The sequence below is a fragment of the Tinamus guttatus genome, unplaced genomic scaffold (genome assembly GCF_059628265.1).
Source record: "Tinamus guttatus ecotype Peru unplaced genomic scaffold, ASM5962826v1 Tinamus_guttatus_pri_ptg000125l, whole genome shotgun sequence".
In the NCBI taxonomy this organism is placed as follows: domain Eukaryota; kingdom Metazoa; phylum Chordata; class Aves; order Tinamiformes; family Tinamidae; genus Tinamus; species Tinamus guttatus.
The window spans coordinates 603,645-624,634 of record NW_028288659.1 but is presented as its reverse complement, the minus strand read 5'-3'; the positions used below and the strand labels follow the sequence as shown (position 1 = coordinate 624,634).

General features: G+C 43.6%; 1 protein-coding gene across 1 annotated transcript in view; it reads left to right on the top strand.

The window, feature by feature from the left end:
* The window catches only part of FGD4 (FYVE, RhoGEF and PH domain containing 4), a 65,489-nt gene that overhangs the window by 15,415 nt on the left and 29,084 nt on the right, over positions 1-20,990 (top strand). Inside the window, exons 2-3 of the mRNA XM_088521543.1 lie at positions 14,454-14,618; positions 20,532-20,712. Coding sequence (XP_088377669.1) covers positions 20,621-20,712 — 92 coding nt within the window. The 5' untranslated portion in view covers positions 14,454-14,618; positions 20,532-20,620. The remainder of the gene's footprint in view (positions 1-14,453; positions 14,619-20,531; positions 20,713-20,990) is intronic.

Sequence of the window (20,990 nt, the reverse complement as noted above, 5' to 3'; positions counted from 1 at the left end):
TGATGTAATACAGCTGGAATGCTGTGGTGTCTCTCTGCTCCTGTTCTAAGTAAATTAGCTTGCAGTCGCTCAAGCTGCTTGCCTGCTAGATCTGCCATACAAAGAACTGTGTTACTTTGGGCTCATTTGGCTGCTGCTTTCACTGGCTCAAGACTTTCTAAAGCAAATAAGTTTTGTGATTTTTGCAAGTGTATCTATTTCTGGCTCATTTGCTGTGTTCATTAAGCTCAGTTTATAGCTGCAAGGTTTCTATAGTACACTTTGCTCATCTCTGGCTCTAAAAAGTCTATCTGTTACCGGTTTAGGAAATAGATGCATGCTTGTGACTCATGCTCAACTTTTCTCATATAGTCTTGCAGTAATCCATTTAGCTTGAATTTACACAACCTTTAAGGTCCAGATTTGTCTTTCAGAATAAGGGACTATCATCTCCCTCTTATCTTATTCTGTTTCACAGTTTTTAGAAACAATACTGAAAATATTACTTTACTAATAAGTGTCTTCATTCTTCAGTTTTGAGAAAAGCTCAACTTAAAAGAAATTAAAAGGCTTACCCAGCTCTAGTAGCTTATTATAAGAAAAGCAATATTTTGATTCTTTTTTTTCATAGAGTTGGAGACGAAATAGGCCTATGAATGGTTTGGTTTCTGAAAGCCCCCTGAGACTAAGCAGAGTGAAGGGAGTTACTGTAGGAGTGATTTTGAGAAACTTGACAGAGGAGCTCGGAGTAGATGTGTGCGAGTATCTCTGTGCAGCTCTTCTGGCTTTCAGTATTTGTGGGCACCTACTTTGTCTTGGTAGAAAGAATATTGGTTTTGAAATCATTCCAGTGGTGCCTTATCTGCTTTACAACTCTTGCATTCTTTACGATGAAACTACTCTCCTGGATTTTATTAATCGACCTGTAGAATGGGAAGCTCCCTCTTCCTCCAACACTTTACGTAGCATTTTCTGTATCCTGAGAAGATCTGTGTGTTGGATGTGGGAAACTTTAATTCATCAGTCTTGCTCTTTGAAGCTGTTTTCTAGGATCTGTAATGCATCTTTTCTTCTTACAAATGTATAAAACCCTCCTGGATTTTCAGGAAGCTCAGTGTGATGCTGTAGCTACTATTTCCATATTGCTGTTTATCTTCCCTCTGACTTTTTTGGCTTCCTTGTGGTTCTTCCTCTTTGCAGAGGTCTACAGTGCAAGCTTGCAGAACAGTGTCACATTTATTGTAAAGCTGTGAGCTCTGACTTTGAGAGATAAGCATGAAATACAAATGTATCTGTAGGTGCCACAAGGTGGTATAGTTTGTGCTTTCATGGTATTTTGCAGGCAATCAGTTTGTTCAGGCTCCAGTCAGCAGCTGTATCAAGCAGTTAGTGCAATAGTGCCCTAGCAAATAACCAACAACCCGAGCTGCGCTCTGCCTGCAGAGGAGCAGTAGTGCCAGGGTCTCATAACGTGACCTCTTCACAGTGGCATCAGGAGACCCCAGCGTATAGACAGTATTTACACAGAAAAATGGTCTGAAATTGACTGGGCAGATGTCCCTTTACACTCCTGCATGGGAGCTGAAAGAAACTCTTGAGCTACTGCCTTGTCTATCGCTTGCCCCAGTGCTGGCTGCTTACAGTCAGAAATAGGAGAAAATCCTTTCAGGAACTGCATACCTGAAGGGACCAGCATAGGGCTCCTACACAGAGATATAAGTTCACATGTCTGTTTATTCCTGGTTCAGCCATGCAGTTGGTGTCCAGGTGCCTGAGCAAAGCAGTTTTTCAGGTGTCAAAGGCTCATAACAAGTAAGGAGCGCTCTTGAAGCACGTATGTTTTCTGTGTCTTTACTCATTCTTGAAGATAGGAATTTTACAGATCTTTTTTTCTTTTTCTGGATTCCCTATACAAAGCATCACTGAGAAACCAGTTTCAAGCAATGTAGTGCTGAAAGGTTCCATGAGGCTTTGGCCCAGAAGTCCACAGAGAGATAGCTGTTCTCCTTCGGACCATCAGCGCCCTTGGCCATGAGTGCAGCACTCGAGAGTCTTCCGCTAGACTCGGTCTTTTCAGTGATAGGTGCTGCAGAGAGAGATGGTCAAATAGCCTAGGCCAGTGCCTGTAAGTCTAGACCAGCTGTTGAGTCTTGACTCAAAATTCAGAGCAGTTACAGAATCTCATTTTTTCCCTCTCTCCTCCTCATTTATGCTTATTATAAAAGAACGGGTCAAGTCCCTTAATATTACAAAGTAGGAAATTTAGTGCCTGTGAGTATCCTTACAGTCTGACAACTGCCAAGGCAACACTTGACCTTCAGAAGGACAGAAAGGGTAGGTAGTTTGGAAACATAATCTTTGTTTTTAGACAGTCATAAAATATTCGGCATATTGTAGCCACTCCTGCTTGCTTGCAAAGAAACCATTACAGTCGTGACCTGCTCGCTTAAAAACCCCAAAAGCCAAAAAAAACAACCCCACTTGAGTTAGTTAGATGGTATCAGGTGGAGAGGAATCACTGCAAAACCTTGCCTCAAACCAATGGAATTCTATTTATTTATTTATTTATTTATTAAGAGTAATTTCACAGATTTTATTTGTGCTCTGTTTTGGGAGAGTTTACTCCCCAATATGAGAGCTGTCAGCTTTTTGAATAAATGTTTTGATGCTCTTTCTACTGATGCCAGCAGCAGAGTCTTTAAGAAGAGCAGTGAATACTGCACAGGAGTCAGCAACGCTGTGCTGGGCTCCACTTCTATGAGGAGCTCAAACGCTCAGATCGGGGCTGCCAAAGGCTCTCCCAGGACTTTACCAGACCTTTGCTCTCTCTCACAGGCCAATGAGGCTTTTCACACAGCAGAAAAATACTGTAGTAAAATTGATGCAGCATTTTCTGCAGCGTGCAGGAGGAGCGTTGGCCTAGAGACAAATCCCGCGAGCCTTAGAGCTGGTGAGAAGGAAGTGATGGGAATTAGGGAGTGAAGGGGAGGAGGGGAGGAAACCTCCTCCTCTTGGTGGGGGCTGCGTCACCCTGTCTCGCGTCCCTGCGTTCTGGTTTTGAGCACGCTCTGTGCCAAAGAACCCTAAATGTTTTCACTTTCCAAGTGCAAGTGCAGTATTTGCAAAGCAGAAGGCTGCAGATGTTGAGAGGCTCCTTCAGATGTGTTGGACAACAATAAAATTATTTCTTTTCATGAAATATTAGTGATTTTAAGAAATTCCTACACTGTGACTAAATTTTAAAAGAATTTCCTATCCATTTGGACCCTCAGAGACAGGGAAGCTTTTGAAATGTTCACAGGATTGTTAAGCTTTGTGGAAGGGTATGGCAAATATCCATTCAAGAATTACTTTAATTCCCCAAATTAAGAAGTCGTATGAAATGACGTTTTAAATTCATCATGCAGGGTTTTTTTGCCTTTTCTTTTTTGTTTTGTGTTCTTTTGAATGAACATGTTTTAAAGGGGTTTTGGAGAAGAGGAAAGAGAACTTCATAAAACTGTTAAGAATTTGTCTCTCAGCCAGTTCATAGCCTAAAACATAAAGCTCTATCAACCCGTATAATCTTTAAGGGCTGGGTGCACTGAACGTGCACCTCTGTTAATCTAGTATTTGATTTTGTTTTATAAGGTTGGTTATAAACTGATGAGTGGCCTGAAATGTTCTTTATTCTGAAACGTTCACATGTTCTTTATAGGCAAGAGAGCACGTAAAGACTGGCACAGCAATGGTAGATTTTGAAGTGCCTGGGTAAGGAAGGTCCTTCTGGAACAGTTTCACAGGAAGGCCCCTAATGTGCTTAAGCCAGACTTTTTGGGGCCATTATCACGTGTTTTGGTGTTTTTTTTTTTTTTTTCCTCCCAACCAGGTCAAAAGCAGGAAGCTTGTGAATTCTTGTGCTGAGTCCAGCCCTGCCTTCTTTATGCGGCTGCCTTGGTGCAGCCGCGTTCCCAGGGAGCCGCTGGTTTTCCTGTGCTTTGTGGCTGACGGCTGTTCCCCGCTTGGCCGAGCACGCGGGACTTATTTACACTTATTTAAGGCTCGGGGGGCCGCACGCTTCTCTCCGCCCGCGCTTCCTCCTTTACTGGCCTTCTCAGCTTACTCGTCATCGCTGAAGCAGCAGGGAGCAGTGCCCGGTGTCCTGCCGTTAACGCTGTTGTGCAGCCAAGGTCCTTCCCCAGTGCCTTCATTAGGGCATATTATTTTAAATCTCTGTTCACCTTTTTCAGGCAAAAAGGGTTTTTTTCCTACTGTTTGCAGCAGCCTGGACAGCCGGGGTGCTGCGTTGTGAGATGAACACGATCCAGTGGCTTCTTGCTGCAAGGCGCACGCAGCTTGGCACCTTGGCCTGAGCTCGGAGCATCCGACCCTGTGGTGAAATCAGTGAGGGAGTGAAGCTGGGAGGGAGCTCTCTGCTCTTTTTGTGGGGTATCGTTTCCAGTGGCTGGACTTGTGCAGCTGGGATACCTGCTGGCCCTGGTGCAAGGAAAGCGGTGGGAGCAGGATGGAGGGGAGCGGGTGCCCGTGCCGTGACGGCTGGTTCTTGGATGGACACGCGTTCCTGCTTCAGCAGCTGCCTGTGGGAAGCGTTGCCATCTATCCCTGATGGTTTGATTGGCCTGTGCTGGGTACTTCATTGGATCTTTGATGATCTGCAGGTCAGATACATTATCTCCTACTTATATCTTTAAATTACTTGGATACTTCCAGTCCAGTTGCGTATGTGCGTGTATATATAAATCACACATAATCACACATATAAAAAACTTGTCTTCAGACCTTCTGAAAAAATAATTATGAGTTACAGTTCAGTCCCTCTGTAACTGGATAATTATTTCCTTGTGGTATTTTTTTTTTCTCAGCGTCCTGTTTCTAAACATACTTTCTCTTTGTAATCCGTCTTTCATCGATAGATATAGCTGAACTCAAAGTAGCTGTAGAAACTCAAAGCGTATGTGGGTTTTCTAAAACAGCTGTGAGATGAGGTGAGAGGAACCTGAAATAGCTGCATAGATAACTGGTCAGAATGGAAAATCAAAATGTCAGCGATCATCCTGTTAGAGAAGTTGTGTTATGTAGTTGCAGTGTGGAGTGAGCAAAGGGGTGAAATTCGCGTTTAGGTCGTATTTTTCAAGTGTTTTGAAAACCTTGAGTTTTAAACCTTAAACAAGTTATGCGGTACTTGTTTAAAATTGAAATATAATATTATTTCCAAAGAGGCTATGAATTACAGAGGGGGGAGGCTTCTTTCATGCACTCACATAGTAATTATATTTTAGTATGTCAGCTTGAAAAACTGCATTTTTTTGGACATGTCGTGATCATTGGCACTTGTTTTCTTAGCATGACCCGAGCGTGGGAGATGCTCACCTTAATGCAGAAGGTTCGACTATGTCATGGGTAGAGTGTCGTTATCTTGTATAAGATATTGTGGGAAAAAGTGCAGAAGTGAAAGAAACAGGGCTGAGTGCCATAACCACCGGTCAGAGTCTGCGTATATGAGTGGGGTGTCTTGTTTACAAATAGGAGCTCAGGACATTTAGAAAATGGTGGTTGCTCTCTGTGCAAAAGTGTGAAAACTCAGCGAGATCAATGAAAATAAAATCAGTGTTAATTAAAAAAAATGATGGAAGAGATGTTTTGTACCTTACGCAGCTTTACGGGATAAACTGAAAGGATCACCTGCTGTAGGGAGAGTTCTGCAGAGGTGCTTTGCAGTTCATCTCTTCTCATGGCGTTGGGCCTCCTAATCGAAATAGCTGTTAATGCGGTAGGAGCTCGAGAAAGCCACACAAACTGCTCAGCCTGTTCCTTCAGCAAATGCACAGGAAGCCAGAAAAAGCTCCCAGGGACAGGGAGGGAGGAAGTGACCCTCGGAAACGGAGCTCGCTGTGCGCGCTGCGCTGGAGGAGCCTCAGGGATGCGGCAGTGTCTGCCGAGGCTCTACAAAACACGCGCTCTTGGCGTGAAGGTGGCTCTCGTGTGTGATGGGACTGGCAGAAGGCTGCGTGGACAAGGATGGAGCTGAATTACTTGACTGGGGTAGAAAAGAGACATTAAGAAGAGCAGGGTCACGGACTTTGTTAGGTTTCTTATCCTGCAGTGAGCAAAGTGCTGCTATTATTTCCTCTAACCATTTTCTTTTCTGGTGAGTTTTTGAGGTAAGCTTGTGGTTCCTGGCTCATATCTGTAGGGTCAGAAACTTTGGTCGCCCTTAAGTTGTGGAGGTTGGTTTGATAAAAAGGAAGGCAAGTGCTGCTTAAAAAGCTACTGATTGTATTTATGGCAAACAAGCTATGAAAAGTCTCCACAGGTAGAAGAACACTATTACAGTTTTTGCTTTTAGATCTCAGGCTTGCTTGTTCAGAGACCACAGTGTAAACAGGAGCTTGAGGGAATGTTTTGTGACAGAGGAACTAACATGTGGAAGAACAGTCCTCGATTCCCGCAAGCAGAGCTGCTTTTCTTGGAGCTCTCATTAATCGGGTGTGTTCTGGAGACGCGGCTTGCCAGCTCCTTGTCCCTGTTTCTGCAAGAAACCGCCAGTGCTCAATAACCCGCTGATGAGCCGCTGTCATCGGCACATGGGCGGCTTGGAGAGCTGCGGGGCGCCGGACGGCGCCTGCCTGGCCGGGGGCCTCCGCCGCCGCCTCTCCTTGCAAAGCAGCAGCCGAGCAGCGGGAGCGATCGGAGGCTCCCGGGCGAGGGAGACGCTGGCGCGTTGCAGCCGCGCTCTGCCGCTGAGCCGGCTGGTGCCCCGCTGCCTCCCGTCCTCCTGGAGGCGGCAGCGTCTCCAGGGCTCCTGCCAGGATCCCCAGCAGGGGCCCGGGCAGTGGCAAGGCCCAGGAGCTGTGTCCATCCCCGCGGCCGTCACCTGCCCCTGGCTGTCGCCACGGATGTCCCTGGCGGGTCCTGATCCAGCATCGTCTCCCCAGCCGTGTCCTCCAGGAACGGGGCCCTGGATGGCTGGGGCACTGCCAGGCTCTGGAGAAAAGCCCCTGTTCCCAGCGGGACAGGGCTGGAGAGGGTGATGCCAGCAGGGAGGCTTGTTCCCAGGAGGCTCAGAAGGCTGTGGCCTTAATCCAGTTTTAAAAAGCTGCTGGCGCTCTCACTTTCTGTTTGATTTTTATACGACTAGTTAGCACTGACTGTATATACCACTTGGACTTCTGTTTCTTATCAAATTAACTTTGTTTTTAAAGACTACATGTCTAAGATGTTGGTTTTCAACCTGCTTTGCATTATTTTTCCTTCTTTCTGCATTCCTGTATTTTGGAGTCCAGAATGTGTCCCTTCTGGTGAGGAATCTATTGTAACCAGTTCACGTTGCATTGAGAAACTGTAAATGCTGCTGAGGAAATTGTTTTTTGATCAGTCTGGCAAAGAGCCTTCTGAAGTCTTGTACAGTGCTTTTCTTTTATTGAAACAGCACCAACAGCACATGTTATGTTATTGTGCTAATCCAAAATTTAGAAAAATCTTGGAAGATAAGCCCGTTGATTTTTTACTTAGGATTTACTCATTTTACCAAGTGTAAGAGGAGACCCAGAGGATGAGACCCAAAAGAACAAAGATCGCAGCCAGGCAGTGAAGGGGCTGAGGTGCACCAAGTCTCCTGCTGCTTTTGGGTTAACCAATGTTGGCAGGAAGTTGGTAGCAAATCTGAAATTGACAATTCAGTTCTTACTTTGCATGATATACTGTATACTGAGGCTGAAATCAAAGATGATTAGCATTAATTCTTACTCTGTATTAAAGCGCTTCCTTTTAAACCGCAGTCTCTGTGATCCTGCCAGCCTGTTTGAACGTGGTGGCATCAACAGCGGGTGACTTGGCAAACTGTAGTTCTTTAGTAGCAGCTACTGAGAGCCCTATTTCAGTCAAAGGGTAAAGGGTTTCTTCTAGCCAGAGCAACCATAGAGCTTGATGGGACAGAGGACAGGCAGCATTTAACACTCAGTTCTCGTGTATACCCACAAACCAAACCGATGCAGTAGTGTCTTATCAGAAGCCGAGCAGATGTGGCTGTTGTACGTACAGTGAATTCAGTTCTCATGCTCTTTTGCAAAGCTCATATGCTCTGCGTAACCCGCCTGAGTTTATTAGAAGTGAAATTGTTTCAGAAGTCAAAGCTGTTCCGCTTTTGCCTGTCTTGCACAGTCACATTTGTGGAAATTTTTAGTTCTGCTTTTGTCTCGTTCCTCTGTGTGTTGCAGGCAGTGGCTCCCATGCTCGGTATTATGACGGCCCCAGTATGGGAACCTCTCTTCTCCATTATTGCATGAACCAACTTACCTATCCAGGAGCTGGATCTTTCTCCTGTTCCCAGAAAGTACTGGGTGGCAAGTAGTTGGCCTTCCACTCCAGTTTTAAGTTCAGGATTGTGTCATCTATTTAACTTCTTATTGAACTGAAGTTCTATTTAACTTAACACTGAAATGCGGTCTTTGAACAAAGAGGGAGTAGTATCCCCACACTTTTTGCAGTCTACAATTAATGTGTCCTGTATCTACGTGAAGATTGATTTACTGCTTGCAATAAGTCCTATGGGAGGGAGGATGAGACTTGCCTGGTAATGCTAGAAATGTTACCTTTTCATGATATTAGAAATAACAGCCTTTTATGCATTGCACCCATGTTATTCCCAGCAAGTGCTCTGTCTCCTTCTGTTGAACTTTTATATACATATATATATATATATATGTATATATATGTATGTATATATATATTTGGCCTATGTCTGGAGAACAGCTTTGCAAGAGACAACCTACATTTTTTCATTTTGCTTTCATGTGTATCTGAGCTAATCCTTTACCAGATCTTGATCTGTATCCCAAGTTTTGCCAAGGTTCCATCTTCAACATAATTCTAAACCTTTGTATATTTACCTTTATTTTTTTGGCCAGTGGCTTCTTGTCCGGAAACAAACAAGTTTCTTCTTCAGCAAGACATCTCTCCTGACTTCAGTGAAAGTTGTTTTTTTCTCTTTTTACAGCATTGCTATATCAGCTGTTTGCAGTATTCTAGCAGCAGCTCTCCACAGTAAACACTGGTCTGACATACACTCTTTAGAGCTCATCTGCACAGGAACAGAATAATAGTGTGAAATTTTTGTACTACTTTGGTGCTCCAAACCGTTCACAGCTCTTATCATGACCATGATGACAGAGGGGAAAATATGTCAAAATATGTCAAAACACAGACTTAAATAGTGTGGAGGAATATTTTTATTTTTCACAAGAGAAATTTGGACCTCCATCCAAACTTCTCCCCTCCCAGTTTCTAAGACACTTTCTGGAGCTAAGCCCAAACTTTATTCCAACGTGTTTGATTCTGCATTAGTAGCGTGAATCTCATAGTATCGTATGGTTTGCTGCAAAAACAGGGTAGTCCCTAAACTGCGGGAAACTTAGTTTCGAGGTGCAGATTTGGACGCAGATGCGGACACAGTCCGTGACCTACTTTACGAGGTCTCCCGCTCAGGCCTCGGCTGCTCTGCATGGCCAGTGTGTACGGGGCCCTTGGCTGCCTTCTTGTCTGTGCGGAAGGGACTGCCCGTTCCTGCCCTGGCCTTGCTGCGGTTCGTGTGGCGTCTGGGGAGCGAGTGGGTGAGCTGAGTTGATCTCGGTGCCTGTCAGGGGCGCTCGGTGCTGGTTTCAGCTGATCAGGACGTTGTGCTGCGAGATTGCGTAGCTACAGGCTTTGGTAGATGGGAAACCAGCTGAGCCTTCGTCAAAGGGTGAGTAGGAAGGGGGAATTTTGCACTGATGGAGAGTTATATGCAATGGGTCTAGCAACGCAATAGCAAGGCCACAGTCATTATGGCAGGTGTTCTTGGGACTTAACGCTGTGGGTAGATATAGTTATGTAATTTTAACAGAAGTAAAGCTGATTTACAGATTTAAATTTTCCTTCTTGGAGCCAGAGAACAATTTTTTTTTTCTCTTAGACTTTGGTTACATCCAGAAATACTGCATTTCTTTCATTCAGTACATATAATCAAGAGTACAGTCACCATAGCAGTAAAAATTAAACACTCTTGCAACAGCATAGATACACTACAAGCTATCTACAGGACTAAAAGTACATATGACAGAAAACCTAATGCTGCTGAAAGTGTCATCCTCAAGCTCATAGAGCAGCTGATGGAGGATGTGTCCCATATTAAAAAAAAAAAAAAAGTTTTAACTTTTGTGAATGTAAACAAGCCATATTTTTCGTGCTATTGGCAGTCTGTTTTCAGCTGATTGTTGTCTAAATCTTCATGGCCCCAAGTTACTCTTAATTAAAATGTTCTGAAAAATTAGATAATGCATCTCAGCTTTTACCATCTGCTACTTTCAAACATCTCCTAATTTTCTTGAAGATAAGTAAAATAATTAATTGCTTATTAAATTTACAGTATTTATTTTCTTTCCTCCTGTTACCTCCTCTTTCTGTCTTACATTCTCGCATGCCTTTGTTTATTTTTTAAAAAAACTTCCTTTCTCTCCTTTTCAGTGAATTTTAATCATCCTCAATTATAAGAAGTGATGTTAATCATATACTAGTGAGCACAGCTGGCTAGTAATATTTTGCAGCTCATTGTTGTTCTGCATTCAAGTAAAATCAGTTTTATAATGCGTAAGAAAAGAATCGCAGTAATAAAGAAGTGTTTCTTTTTCTTTAATTACATCAAAAACAACTACAATGGGAATCTATTTCAGCCCAGTAAAAGCTGCAGGCTTTTGCAGCCTGCCTGGCTTTTTTTTGCGTATGCAATAGGATTTCAAGTAGTACTTATGGGGCAACATTTGAATTTCTAATAAGTAGGCTGTATTACTGATTACTTAAATGGATAGCATTAAGCAGCCCTATTGAAATGCATGCCACTGAGTGTGGAGCAAGATTCTGGCTTCTTGCAATGTACTGAAAATTAGGTGTACTAGACTATTTTCATAATGTTGTTGCAACTGGTAGTGTTACTAGATACAAATCTGCAGTGAAAAATCTTGCATTCCTACATGTCTGCATCAGCTGGAAGGTCATATCTTTCACTGGCTAGAAGTCAAGGCTGGCATTTCTAGGGATGCTAATGTATGCTTTTTATCAAGTGAACTTGATGTTGTATGGGTCTCTGGCTTAACTAGATTTCCTTTGCCTCTTTCCATTCCAGCTTTACATCTGATGGCAGCTGAGATAGCTTGCTCATCTTGGCCTGCCTCTGTTACTCTTCATAACTGGCGACTGGAGGATGTAGTTTGATTAATGCTGTTACTAATTTGACATGTAGATTAAATGTCTGTAATGTTTTCAGTCTCCAGCAAATGGGGCTTCCAGATAGGAGGGATAATTTGTATAATGGCTTCTACTGGAATAATAAACTCGAAAGCCGCTCTCCCCCCATTTTGTTGAGTTGTTGTGTGTGTTAAACTCCAAGTACGGGTTAGGCCAGGCTGCCTCTTGGCACTTTTGTTTGACGGAAGCAATTGCAGAAGATCCCACTGCAAAGAAGCGTTTTTTGTCATTGTTGCTTGTATTGCAGTGGAGACACTATGTGGCTTTCGCTCCCTGGTGCAACTGGTACTCTGTTCATCTAGCAGAGGGGGAACGAACAAAACAAAACCTATTCCTAAAGCAGCCTGATATTTTGCATTAAATATTTGTTTCTTGTCCTTTGGCTGGCCTTTGTAGTATAGGTGGATTTTTTTTGTGTGTGTGTGTGTGTTAACCCGGTAGAACCGGAGCTCAAATGGTTGGTTAAAGTGACCGGGTTAAAATCTAGTCTGTCTTGATAATAAGATTTTCAGTGGTATCGTTTCTGCTGCTCAGCTCACTGTGTGTTTGAACAAATGTTTAGCACTAGCATGAAGAAAAGAGTAGGGGGAAGATGAAGCTGGGGTAGCCCAGGAAGAGAGGGAGGAGGAACGGCCAGTGATGGACTTGCCCTGTCCAGCGACAGCCCCAAATCTATGTTGGCTTGAAGCAATCATGGATTGTAACCTAAAGCAGGAGCAAGTGTGTCGAGAAGGTTGTGTGTGTAAAATACATTCCTCTGTCAACCCCACCTGCTTCTTATTTTCTTAGCAAATCCCATCACTTTGATGGAGATTTCCAGGCTCAGTGTGAGCAGTTGGCAGCAGTGACACCCCTTACCGGGCTGCAGTTGTAGAGCTGGCAGTCTTTAGGATGTGCTTTAACTGTCAAATCTGCAGTGAAAATAGGTTCCAGAAAGCTCCTAGGCGAGTCTACGCTTGGCAGTGGAGGCGGAAGTGTGAGCTTAGTGTAGATTTCTAATCTATATTTAAATCCCGGTTTGTGTGACCTTCTGATCCCACTAGCAGTTGTTCTTTCCTAAAATTGCTTCTGAATTGGAAATGAAATGTAAACTGCTAGGGCACAGCGTGGGGTAGGGGGCGGGTTTCAGCTCTTCGAGGGAGAGGGAGACGACTGGTCAGAGCAGCCCTCCGTGCCATCGCCTCGGCCTGGCCAAGAGCTTTCAGTGCTCCCATCTCCAAGGAAGGGCAGAGCTGGCTTTTCAGGCTCCCTCTTGCATCCTTGGGAATGGTCTGAGACAGAGCTTCCACTGCCGTGATTGGAGGCAGCTTCTCGTGTATGGAGCGACGCCTTCACAAATTAAGCAGAAGATTTTCTGCTCGAGGTGCCTAGATGCCTGAGATGCCCTTTGTATGGCAGACCTCAACAAACCCCTGTCATTGCTCAGGGCCCAAACACCTTTGTGTCCTTGGAAGCTCCCCTGTTGGGAGCTTCAAGACCCTGGTGGGCCTCAAGTTGCACCAGGAGAGGTTCAGGGAAAAAATCTACATGGAAAGAGTGGTGAAGTGCTGCAATAGGCTGCCCAGAGAAGTGGCGGAGTCACCGTCCCTGGCAGTGTTCAATAAATGTGTAGATGAGGTGCTTAGGGACATGACTTAGCAGGCATCAGGGACATGGTGGTGATGGGTTTACGGTTGGACTTGATGACCTTGAAGGTCTTTTCCAGCCATAATGACTCTATGACTGAAGGAAGGAGAAGAGGGACCGCAGCGTCCTGCAGACTCAAGGGCCCTGCATGTGCTGTGGGTGCTGGTGCCGCGGGAGGAGATGTTGACCACGCTGTGGAACAGAGCAAGGATCCCTGTCTGCCGAGGCAACTTCTTGGTTCCGGGCTCCTCCAGTGTTTGAAAGGAAGAAATAACCTCAAATAAAAAAATAAAAGCATACCTATTTGAAAATGTTGTTGGAAGCCACAAAATGTTGAAGGGTTTAGAAAGAGCGTTAAGCAGTAGGTTTCTCTCTCTCCCTGCTGCTGTTTTAGGAATCAGTAGAGCTGTCATTAGCAGTGGCTTGATCTAATGGATTTTGCCTTGGGATAGGAGGATGGATTAGATTAGACCTCTGGAGCTGTGCAGCCCAGTTGCTGTTCAGAAGACATCAGGGGATTGTCCTGGGAAATGGCTGACTGGGGTTTGGATTTGTTTTTCGAAAATAACCAAAAAAAAGGGCCCTGTGCGTGTTCACATTGCTACTGGTAGAAGCAAAAAGCAAGAAAAAATGAGGGCAAATAAAAATAACAACTTGAAGAGCACTAAATTTTGTTTAGTTATTACTATAAATCATGGTGACAACACTGCAATAAGTGACAAGTGGATAGTCTTCCTTTCCCTTGTTCCTTCCTGCAGAAAAAGTTGTAGGAATTTTTGATTCGGAAATGGAAAAATAGTGACTGAGATCTCAAGATCTCATGACATTATTTCCTTTCACTCTTTGACCATGTTTACAGAATCTATTACTTCCACATCCCAAAGCAGTTGCATACAGATTAGGTTTTTGTGACCACATTGTAGTGATAGATGATTTAGAAGCAGTTTATTTCTTGGAGTGTATGTTTTGCTTTATATTTTTCATTAAAGTTGCTTAAGAAAAAAACCAACATATTGATCTCTTAATTAGAGCATATTGCATTCTGCCAGGAAGAAATGTAATAGAAGTGTCAGGTTAATTTGCATTTTCCTCTTTTTTTTTAATACAATAGGATCTCTTTCCTAAAAGATTGAAATACATTGAACTAATTTTGAATGCTACTTTCCATAGTAAAAGAAACATTTTTGAATGCGTAGTATTTTTGTAAGCGCTTTGTATGCACAAATGAAATGGCTGAACAAGAATCCTCTTTTTTTATAGTGTTGAACAAACACGTTGACAATTCACATAGAAAAAAAAGTCTAATAAGGATAGTGATCTTCCTGTGGGATAGCCTAGGCTAAGCCTAGAGGTAATTTTTCTTTTGTTATATCAAGCTCTTCACAATTTTAGCAATACAATAAATTCTAATGAAAGGCAAGGCATGTTTTAGCATAAGACACTGTTCAAGGTGAAGGCAAGCATTTTGATTCTCTCTGAAGTGTTAGCACTTAGCAGGTGTATTTATAATCATTCCACCTTGTATTTAATCCTGTTGGTAACTTGTTCTTTTCTATGTGCTTGTTTTTCAGGCAGCAGCACCTGTCCAAAGTTATTAGTATCGTCTCAGTCTTGTCCAGCGAGTGCCACAGCCAGGCTAATTGAGCAGAATGCACACAATGAAGCGGCTCAGGGAATAAATGGAAGTGTGCCAGTCAAACAGGCCCCACGCACAGCTTCAAGTCCAAAGCCACAAGGTAAATACTCTCAAATACATCCATAAGTTGCTCTTCTGCTCCTCCCTCAAGGCAATTGTTAAAACAACCTAGAGCACCTTGAAAGAACTGTGCTTCTCAGGGGGAAGAGATACAAAATATGTAGGTTTCTCATCTACAGGTTTAGAATATTTATCTAAATCTCAAACTTTTTTTTTTTGTGTGGCCTGTTGGGGTGGGATAGAAGCAAAAGTGAAAGAGGACCTGTGTTTGTCCATCCAAGAACCTGCTGTTAGGAGTGACACGTAGCATCATCGCTCTTCTCAAAAGAAAAAAGAGCAAGTTTTGAAGACTAATATCATCATCCTAGTCAGTAACGTAGATTATGAGACATACTGGTGATACAATAGACTAGAATCACTGTTGCCTCTAGTGAATTAAACGATCTGTGTATCAACCCATTGAAAGTTGCATCCTAAAGAATTTTGCATCACTGTTGAGTTCATCTTAGAATTAAGAGGGAAAGAAAATTGTTTAGTGCCAAGAAAGTTTAGTTTATTTAGGGTGCCTAAGAGCAAAATAAAGCTGTGGGTTTTTTGTTTTGTTTGGGGTTTTTTTGTATAGTTTGTTTTTCTAGGACTTCTGGTAAAACATCATAATTTAGTGAACCATATTGGCAGCCTGTATGGCCTTTATGCTCTAGTTTCTGCAACTTTTCTCTGAAGCTAAATTAACAAGAGAACAAATGTTGATCCTAAGAAAAATATTTTAGAAATCTGTTAATGGATAAAGAGAAATGGTCAATCCATAGAAAGATTTAAACCTTTAAAAAGCAAAAAAAGCCCACTAATTGTAATTATAGCTGTTAGATAAATTAGGAGTTGGATAACATGGGACTATATTCATTCGAGTAATCATGCAGCTGCTGTTGCTCTTTCCCAGCCATGACTTCTATGTTTATCTCAAAAGTGCTCGCTCCAAAAAGTGGCACAGCTAGGAATAATGTTGTCGTCTAAGAAATGCAGCTGTGAAAATTACGGGCAATATCATGGTTGTAAATAGTATTTTGTGTGTGCTCTGTTAATGAGCTTGCCTGGGTCTTTCTGCATCTATTCCTCTTGAATACATATGTCAAAGTTATAAAGTATAATTTTTGGCTTTCTTTGTTAAAAGAAACAAAGCAAAATAGAATGAATGAGTGTTTAGGAGTCCAAATGATCCCAGCAAGATGAATTGCTTTAGTTTATTGATTTAAACTTGGTTGCTAAACTTTTTTTAGCAGCTTTTGGTGTAGAGAACAATTTCTGTTTTATAACAGTAGGATATTTTCTTTTCCAAATTGTTGCTCTTGACATGTAAGTACTAGAAGTCCTTTGGTAATAAAAGCAAGTGAGATCGAAAAACTGAATTGTAATGCCAGTGAGTTTGGTTGTTGATGAATTAACCACAAAACAAACTTCCTCTAATTTACCAAAATGCATACAATTCAAATCAAGAAACATGAAGTGGGGTAGATCTATTTTTAGTAAGCTTGCTTTAAAATACAATAAAAATATTCAAAATCTTGCACTTCAAAGTGAACCGTGGGCCTGTTTTGTTCTATGCTTAGTCTCAGAGAAGTAACTTATATTTTTGGAACTTAATCACTCCGAGCAGCCACATTAAGTGAATAATCTGCAGCCCCAATATAAAATTCTTTCCCTTCAATTTCATTTTGTTTTCCTGGCGTTTCGAGGAGAAAACAATCTATCTGTCTGATGCACTAAATAAAAGAGCAAGGTTTTGTTCCCCAGCAACAATTTAGCAACTCCAGTGTCCGAATTGTGTGTCGAGTGTAGTTTGATTCGTGAAAGTCTTTGCAATTCTGGAACAAAGCCTGAAACCTCCTGCAAGGCAGCGAGGGAGGGAAGCAGGGCAGCCTGGCCCGCAGAGGAAGGGGCACGCGCGGGCCGCAGCGGCTGCGGGCGACGGGGCTTTGCCTTTGTGCCAGTACAGCGTGTGCTCCAGCAAAGTGGAGTCATCCGGATGGGAGGCACTCGCTGGAAACAGCAGAATTCACTAACGAGTTGCAAATCACACGTGATGCTCAAGAGGTGGAGGAAGTTGTTAGGTAAATTGGAATTTGCTCTTACCTACAAATATCTGGGCAGTGATCTGGGCCTAGCACTAACAAAGTGCATGCGGAGTGACAGGAAAATTTTATTTATTTATCTATTTATTTATTTAGGGGGTTCTGCTTCTCCCTGTCCTTTGAACTAACTGTTGCATGAGTTTTATATAGTGCCTGCCTAGTAAATACATTGAAGTACATTGAATACTAATACACTGAAGTTTGCAAAGTACTGATAGTGGACTAGGTACACTGGTACACATACAGAGCGCATGCAGAGCGCAGACCTTGGCTGTGTTTGGCGCTAGTGAGATTCTGGGATGAAACCTTGCTGTTTTGAGGAAGCATTGACATTTCTCCACTTTTATGCTTCTTTAAAAACAGTGCCATGGAAACCTTTCAAAGTTTTCTTTAGGAAGAGCTTCCCTTTATTAAAATATCCAACAAAATTTCTTACCGGTGCATCAGGCTTGACTCTACGCACTGGTTGCTTGTTTCGATGCTCCTAGTGAGCGCTCAGCCCTGCGTGTGAAGCTCCTGCTCTGGCCGAGGAGACGGCCCTGCCTGGCTCGGGGGTGACGTCCCGGCCGGTGGCCTGGCTCCGGGCTGGGCTGCTGCGAGCGGGCACAGCACCGAGCAGCTGCAGCCGAGGGCTCAAGCAGCAGCAAGTAGCCCCGTCTCCTTTTCCCGTTAGCTGTAGTATAGTGGGGGACTTTGCAGATGGTCAGCGGTTTGGGCCTGGAGCAGCTGAAGGGCTTCTTCAAAGTGCTGGGCTGCTGATGGTCCCTTCCCTAGTGAAATGAGACCCCTGCATTTAAAGCTGAATTGAACGAAAACTGAGGAGTGTTTCTAGCTGCTCTCCTCCTGCTTTGTGGTACTGTAAGAAACCTACAGCAATGTCTCTCTTACCAACAAGACTCCTAAAGCCCAGGCATCGTTTTCAGAAAGGAGAGGGATGAGAGAGCAAAACACACTTGATAATTATTGGTGTTATCTCTAAATTTATTATTGGAGGGTACTTGTTTTGATGTGGAAACGTGGAAATACTCATTTAGAAAATTAGAGAAGCTGACTTCTTTTGCTGAGTCCGGGTTACTTGTTATTTTGTATGGTTCCTGTATGGTTTGGTATCTGTCCAGCTTGGCTCATTTGATCTTTCTGAGCATGATGGAGCATGCAAGGGGATGATGAAGGATGACTCAAGAAAGGGAGCTTTACTTGCTGACTGCAGGAGCTTTTATATTTTCACTGAATCAAAATGCAGCAGAAATGTTACCAGCAGGAGTTCAATGGTTAGAGGGGGAATCAATTCATTAAACTTAAAGTGATAAAAGAAAGACCTTTGCTAGTCTGCCTTGCACGCAGTGGTTGTTGCACCTGTGATATTCCTTTGTAGCAGTACCTCCAATTTTCTTGTGCTTGCACAAAGTTGGATGCACAACCACAGGCTACAGTTTAAATTCTGACCGTATGTTTCAGCCAGCAATCTGCAGTAGCAGTTATCTAGTTAGCAGGGCATTTTGGTGGTGGTGGGGTGGTTCTTTGGGCAGAATATGCAGTTCATATCTTCCAATATTCTCACAGCTCTACAGTATAGAAACAAGAGTGTTTATGGAGTTGAACAGAGCGCTGTATCATGCAGTATGTAACAATGGCCCAGTCTCCTCGTGGTTTCTTTTAAGAAGTTTGCTGTGTGCACATCAAGAAAACAAATAATCTGATTAAAATGAAACACTTCAGCAGTACACTGAGGGAAGAATTAATGGCATTTGTTTTCCATAATCCCTCTTAACAAGGCTGACCTTGCAGGAGGGTTTGCAGGCTCTTTTATGCTGCTGGTTCTTTGCTTTTCCCGGATCTCGTGACTGCCTTTTTCCCACTGTGCTGTTTCTAAGGCTTCCGGGAGCCAGGAGGGCACCTGGTTAGGGGAAAAGCTGCCTCTCAGATGCTGATGAAATTAGCTAGTGGCACTGGCTTGGTGCAGCTGTTTGGCTTGGGGTTGTCTCCTGAAGATGCTGCAGAGATTTTGGATTTGTTGGGATTGTCCAGTTTGGCCGGAGTTTCCTGGTACCGCTACTTGCTCTGCTGAACGGCAGCTCTGGCGCTTTTGGTTGCTTTTTCCTTTCAACCACTGTAAAAGTGTGACAGCTCCACAGCATGTGCTAGATTTGCTCTTTGTCCCACAAGGCTCCAGTACAAATAGCTCTGAGCTAACTTTTTTGCTTTATCAGCAGACATTAACTCCCTCAAGTTCAGGAGTTTTACCGTAGCCTTGTGCGGATATTGACTTTTTAGGACACGCACAGGAGAGAGCTCGCCGGGCCCTGCGTTACGCAGCGCGTTTCTGTAAGCTGCCCTAACGCTGCACAGCAAGTCTGTGCCAGGGCCTCCTTCCTTTCTGTCTCCTCCCCTCGGGAAGCCGCGGTCCCCACGCTCCATTCTGTGCCCTGCTTTTTCCCAGCCCGCTTCTCTCGCGTTTTCCATTGGTTTCATTTCCCTTGTCGGCGTGGCAAGCGCTTTGGCTCTTCGGCATCTGTATCTGATGCTCGCTGGCCTAAATCTTCCAGGCCTTCCCAAAACTCCCCGAGCTGATAGGAAACAGGGAGAAGGGCTCCACAGAACTGTAAAGGTGGAGGAGCCGACGTACGCAGCTTCATCAATAAAGACTTCAGTCAGTGCTCATACACTGGTAGTTAATCGTTGGCCTTCTGCTTCTCCTGGGTTTGTTTGAAATGCTCGTTTTTTAAAGTTAGCCTTTCTGCACAACATTCCTTTTTTTGCTTGGTCTGTTTCTTATTATAGATATGTTAGTAAGAAGGAATTACGGGAACTACTGGAGAGAGTCCAGCACAGGGCTATGAGGATGATCAGGGGCCTAAAGCATCTGCCCTGTGAGGAGAGGCTGAGGGAGCTGGGCCTGTTCAGCCTGGAGGAGAGAAGGCTGAGAGGGGATCTGAGCAGTGTCTATAAGTACCTCAAGGGAGGCGGTGAGGAGGATGGTGCTGGCCTCTTTTCAGTGGGGGCCACTGATAGGACTAGAGGAAATGGCTGGAAACTGAAGCATCAAAAGTTCCACAGGAACTTAAGGAAAATTTTCTTAACAGTGAGCACTGTTTTGCTGACAGAGCACTGGAACAGGAGATCTTCAAATCCCTCTTGGACGCAGTCCTGTGCCACATGCTCTAGGTGACCCTGCGTGTGCAGGGGGGTTGGACTAGGTGATCTCTAAAGGTCCCTTCCAGCCTTAAGGATTCTATGATTCAATGATGCTAAAGATACATGGTAGCAATGGGGAATAAAGAGAGGAATATAGAATATTTCCTGTGGGCCAAATTTGCAGCTGTATAAATAGGCCCACGGGGTCAGTGAGTAAATAAAGCTCAAAACTGAAGCCAAGTATCTTTTCCACTAACTATTGTTTTTGAAGTAGGTGGGGAGAAGGTAGAATGAGAGCACCAGAGTTTTGGGTTAGCCCTTTGATTTGCTTGGGAAAAGGCAGCTGAAAGGCTGTCTCTGGGAACACCTCGATTCTTTGGTTTCTCTAATTCTTATTTAGGATCTTCAGTTATGGAGGCCACAAATGGTGCTTACTATAGTAGGCTACATAAAACTACTTTTCTAGCTTATTTTAGTAGCACAAGGTTTGGCAAAAAAGATAATAGGGCACCTGATACCCCAGAGGAAGTAAGAGACTATAGGAAAGTCATATATTAATAGTGCAAGTTTAAGATTAAGCATATCAAAAAAACCCTCGTTCTTACGAGTTCTTATATGAAATTCTCATATATGGTCTGGCAGTTAGAAACAGTTCCCGAGTGACCGATTGTTGCTGTGGTTGTTTGCAGTGCCTCCAAAGCCAATACATCTGCAGAATTTATCACCTGTTACATACCAAACCCCTAGGCATAGAGCTTTATCGAAGCCGAAACCAAGGATGGAGGAAGAGGTACCTGCCCCTGCGTCCGGCGGCGCAAAGGAGAAGTCCAGCAAAGTGTCAGATCTCATAAATCGTTTTGAAGGAGGAAGGTAGGTCATGGACTGTCCTTTTGAAGAACGGGGGAGCAAGACAAGATTTTAACTGTTTTGCACCTCTGTGGCGTGCAGGTTAATGGAATTTGCAGGTGTGATGAGGAGCGTTGGTTGCGTGGTGTGGCTCAAACCTAGCCCTGCCCAGGGAACTCATGACAACATTGCACGTGTCAAAGTGAAGGAAGTTAATAGTGTTTTGGCCTGTACAATGTGTTGGGTTTTTTTATAAGGTGGTAGGCTTAATTTTTCTTGTAAAAGCCTGTAGCATTTTTAAA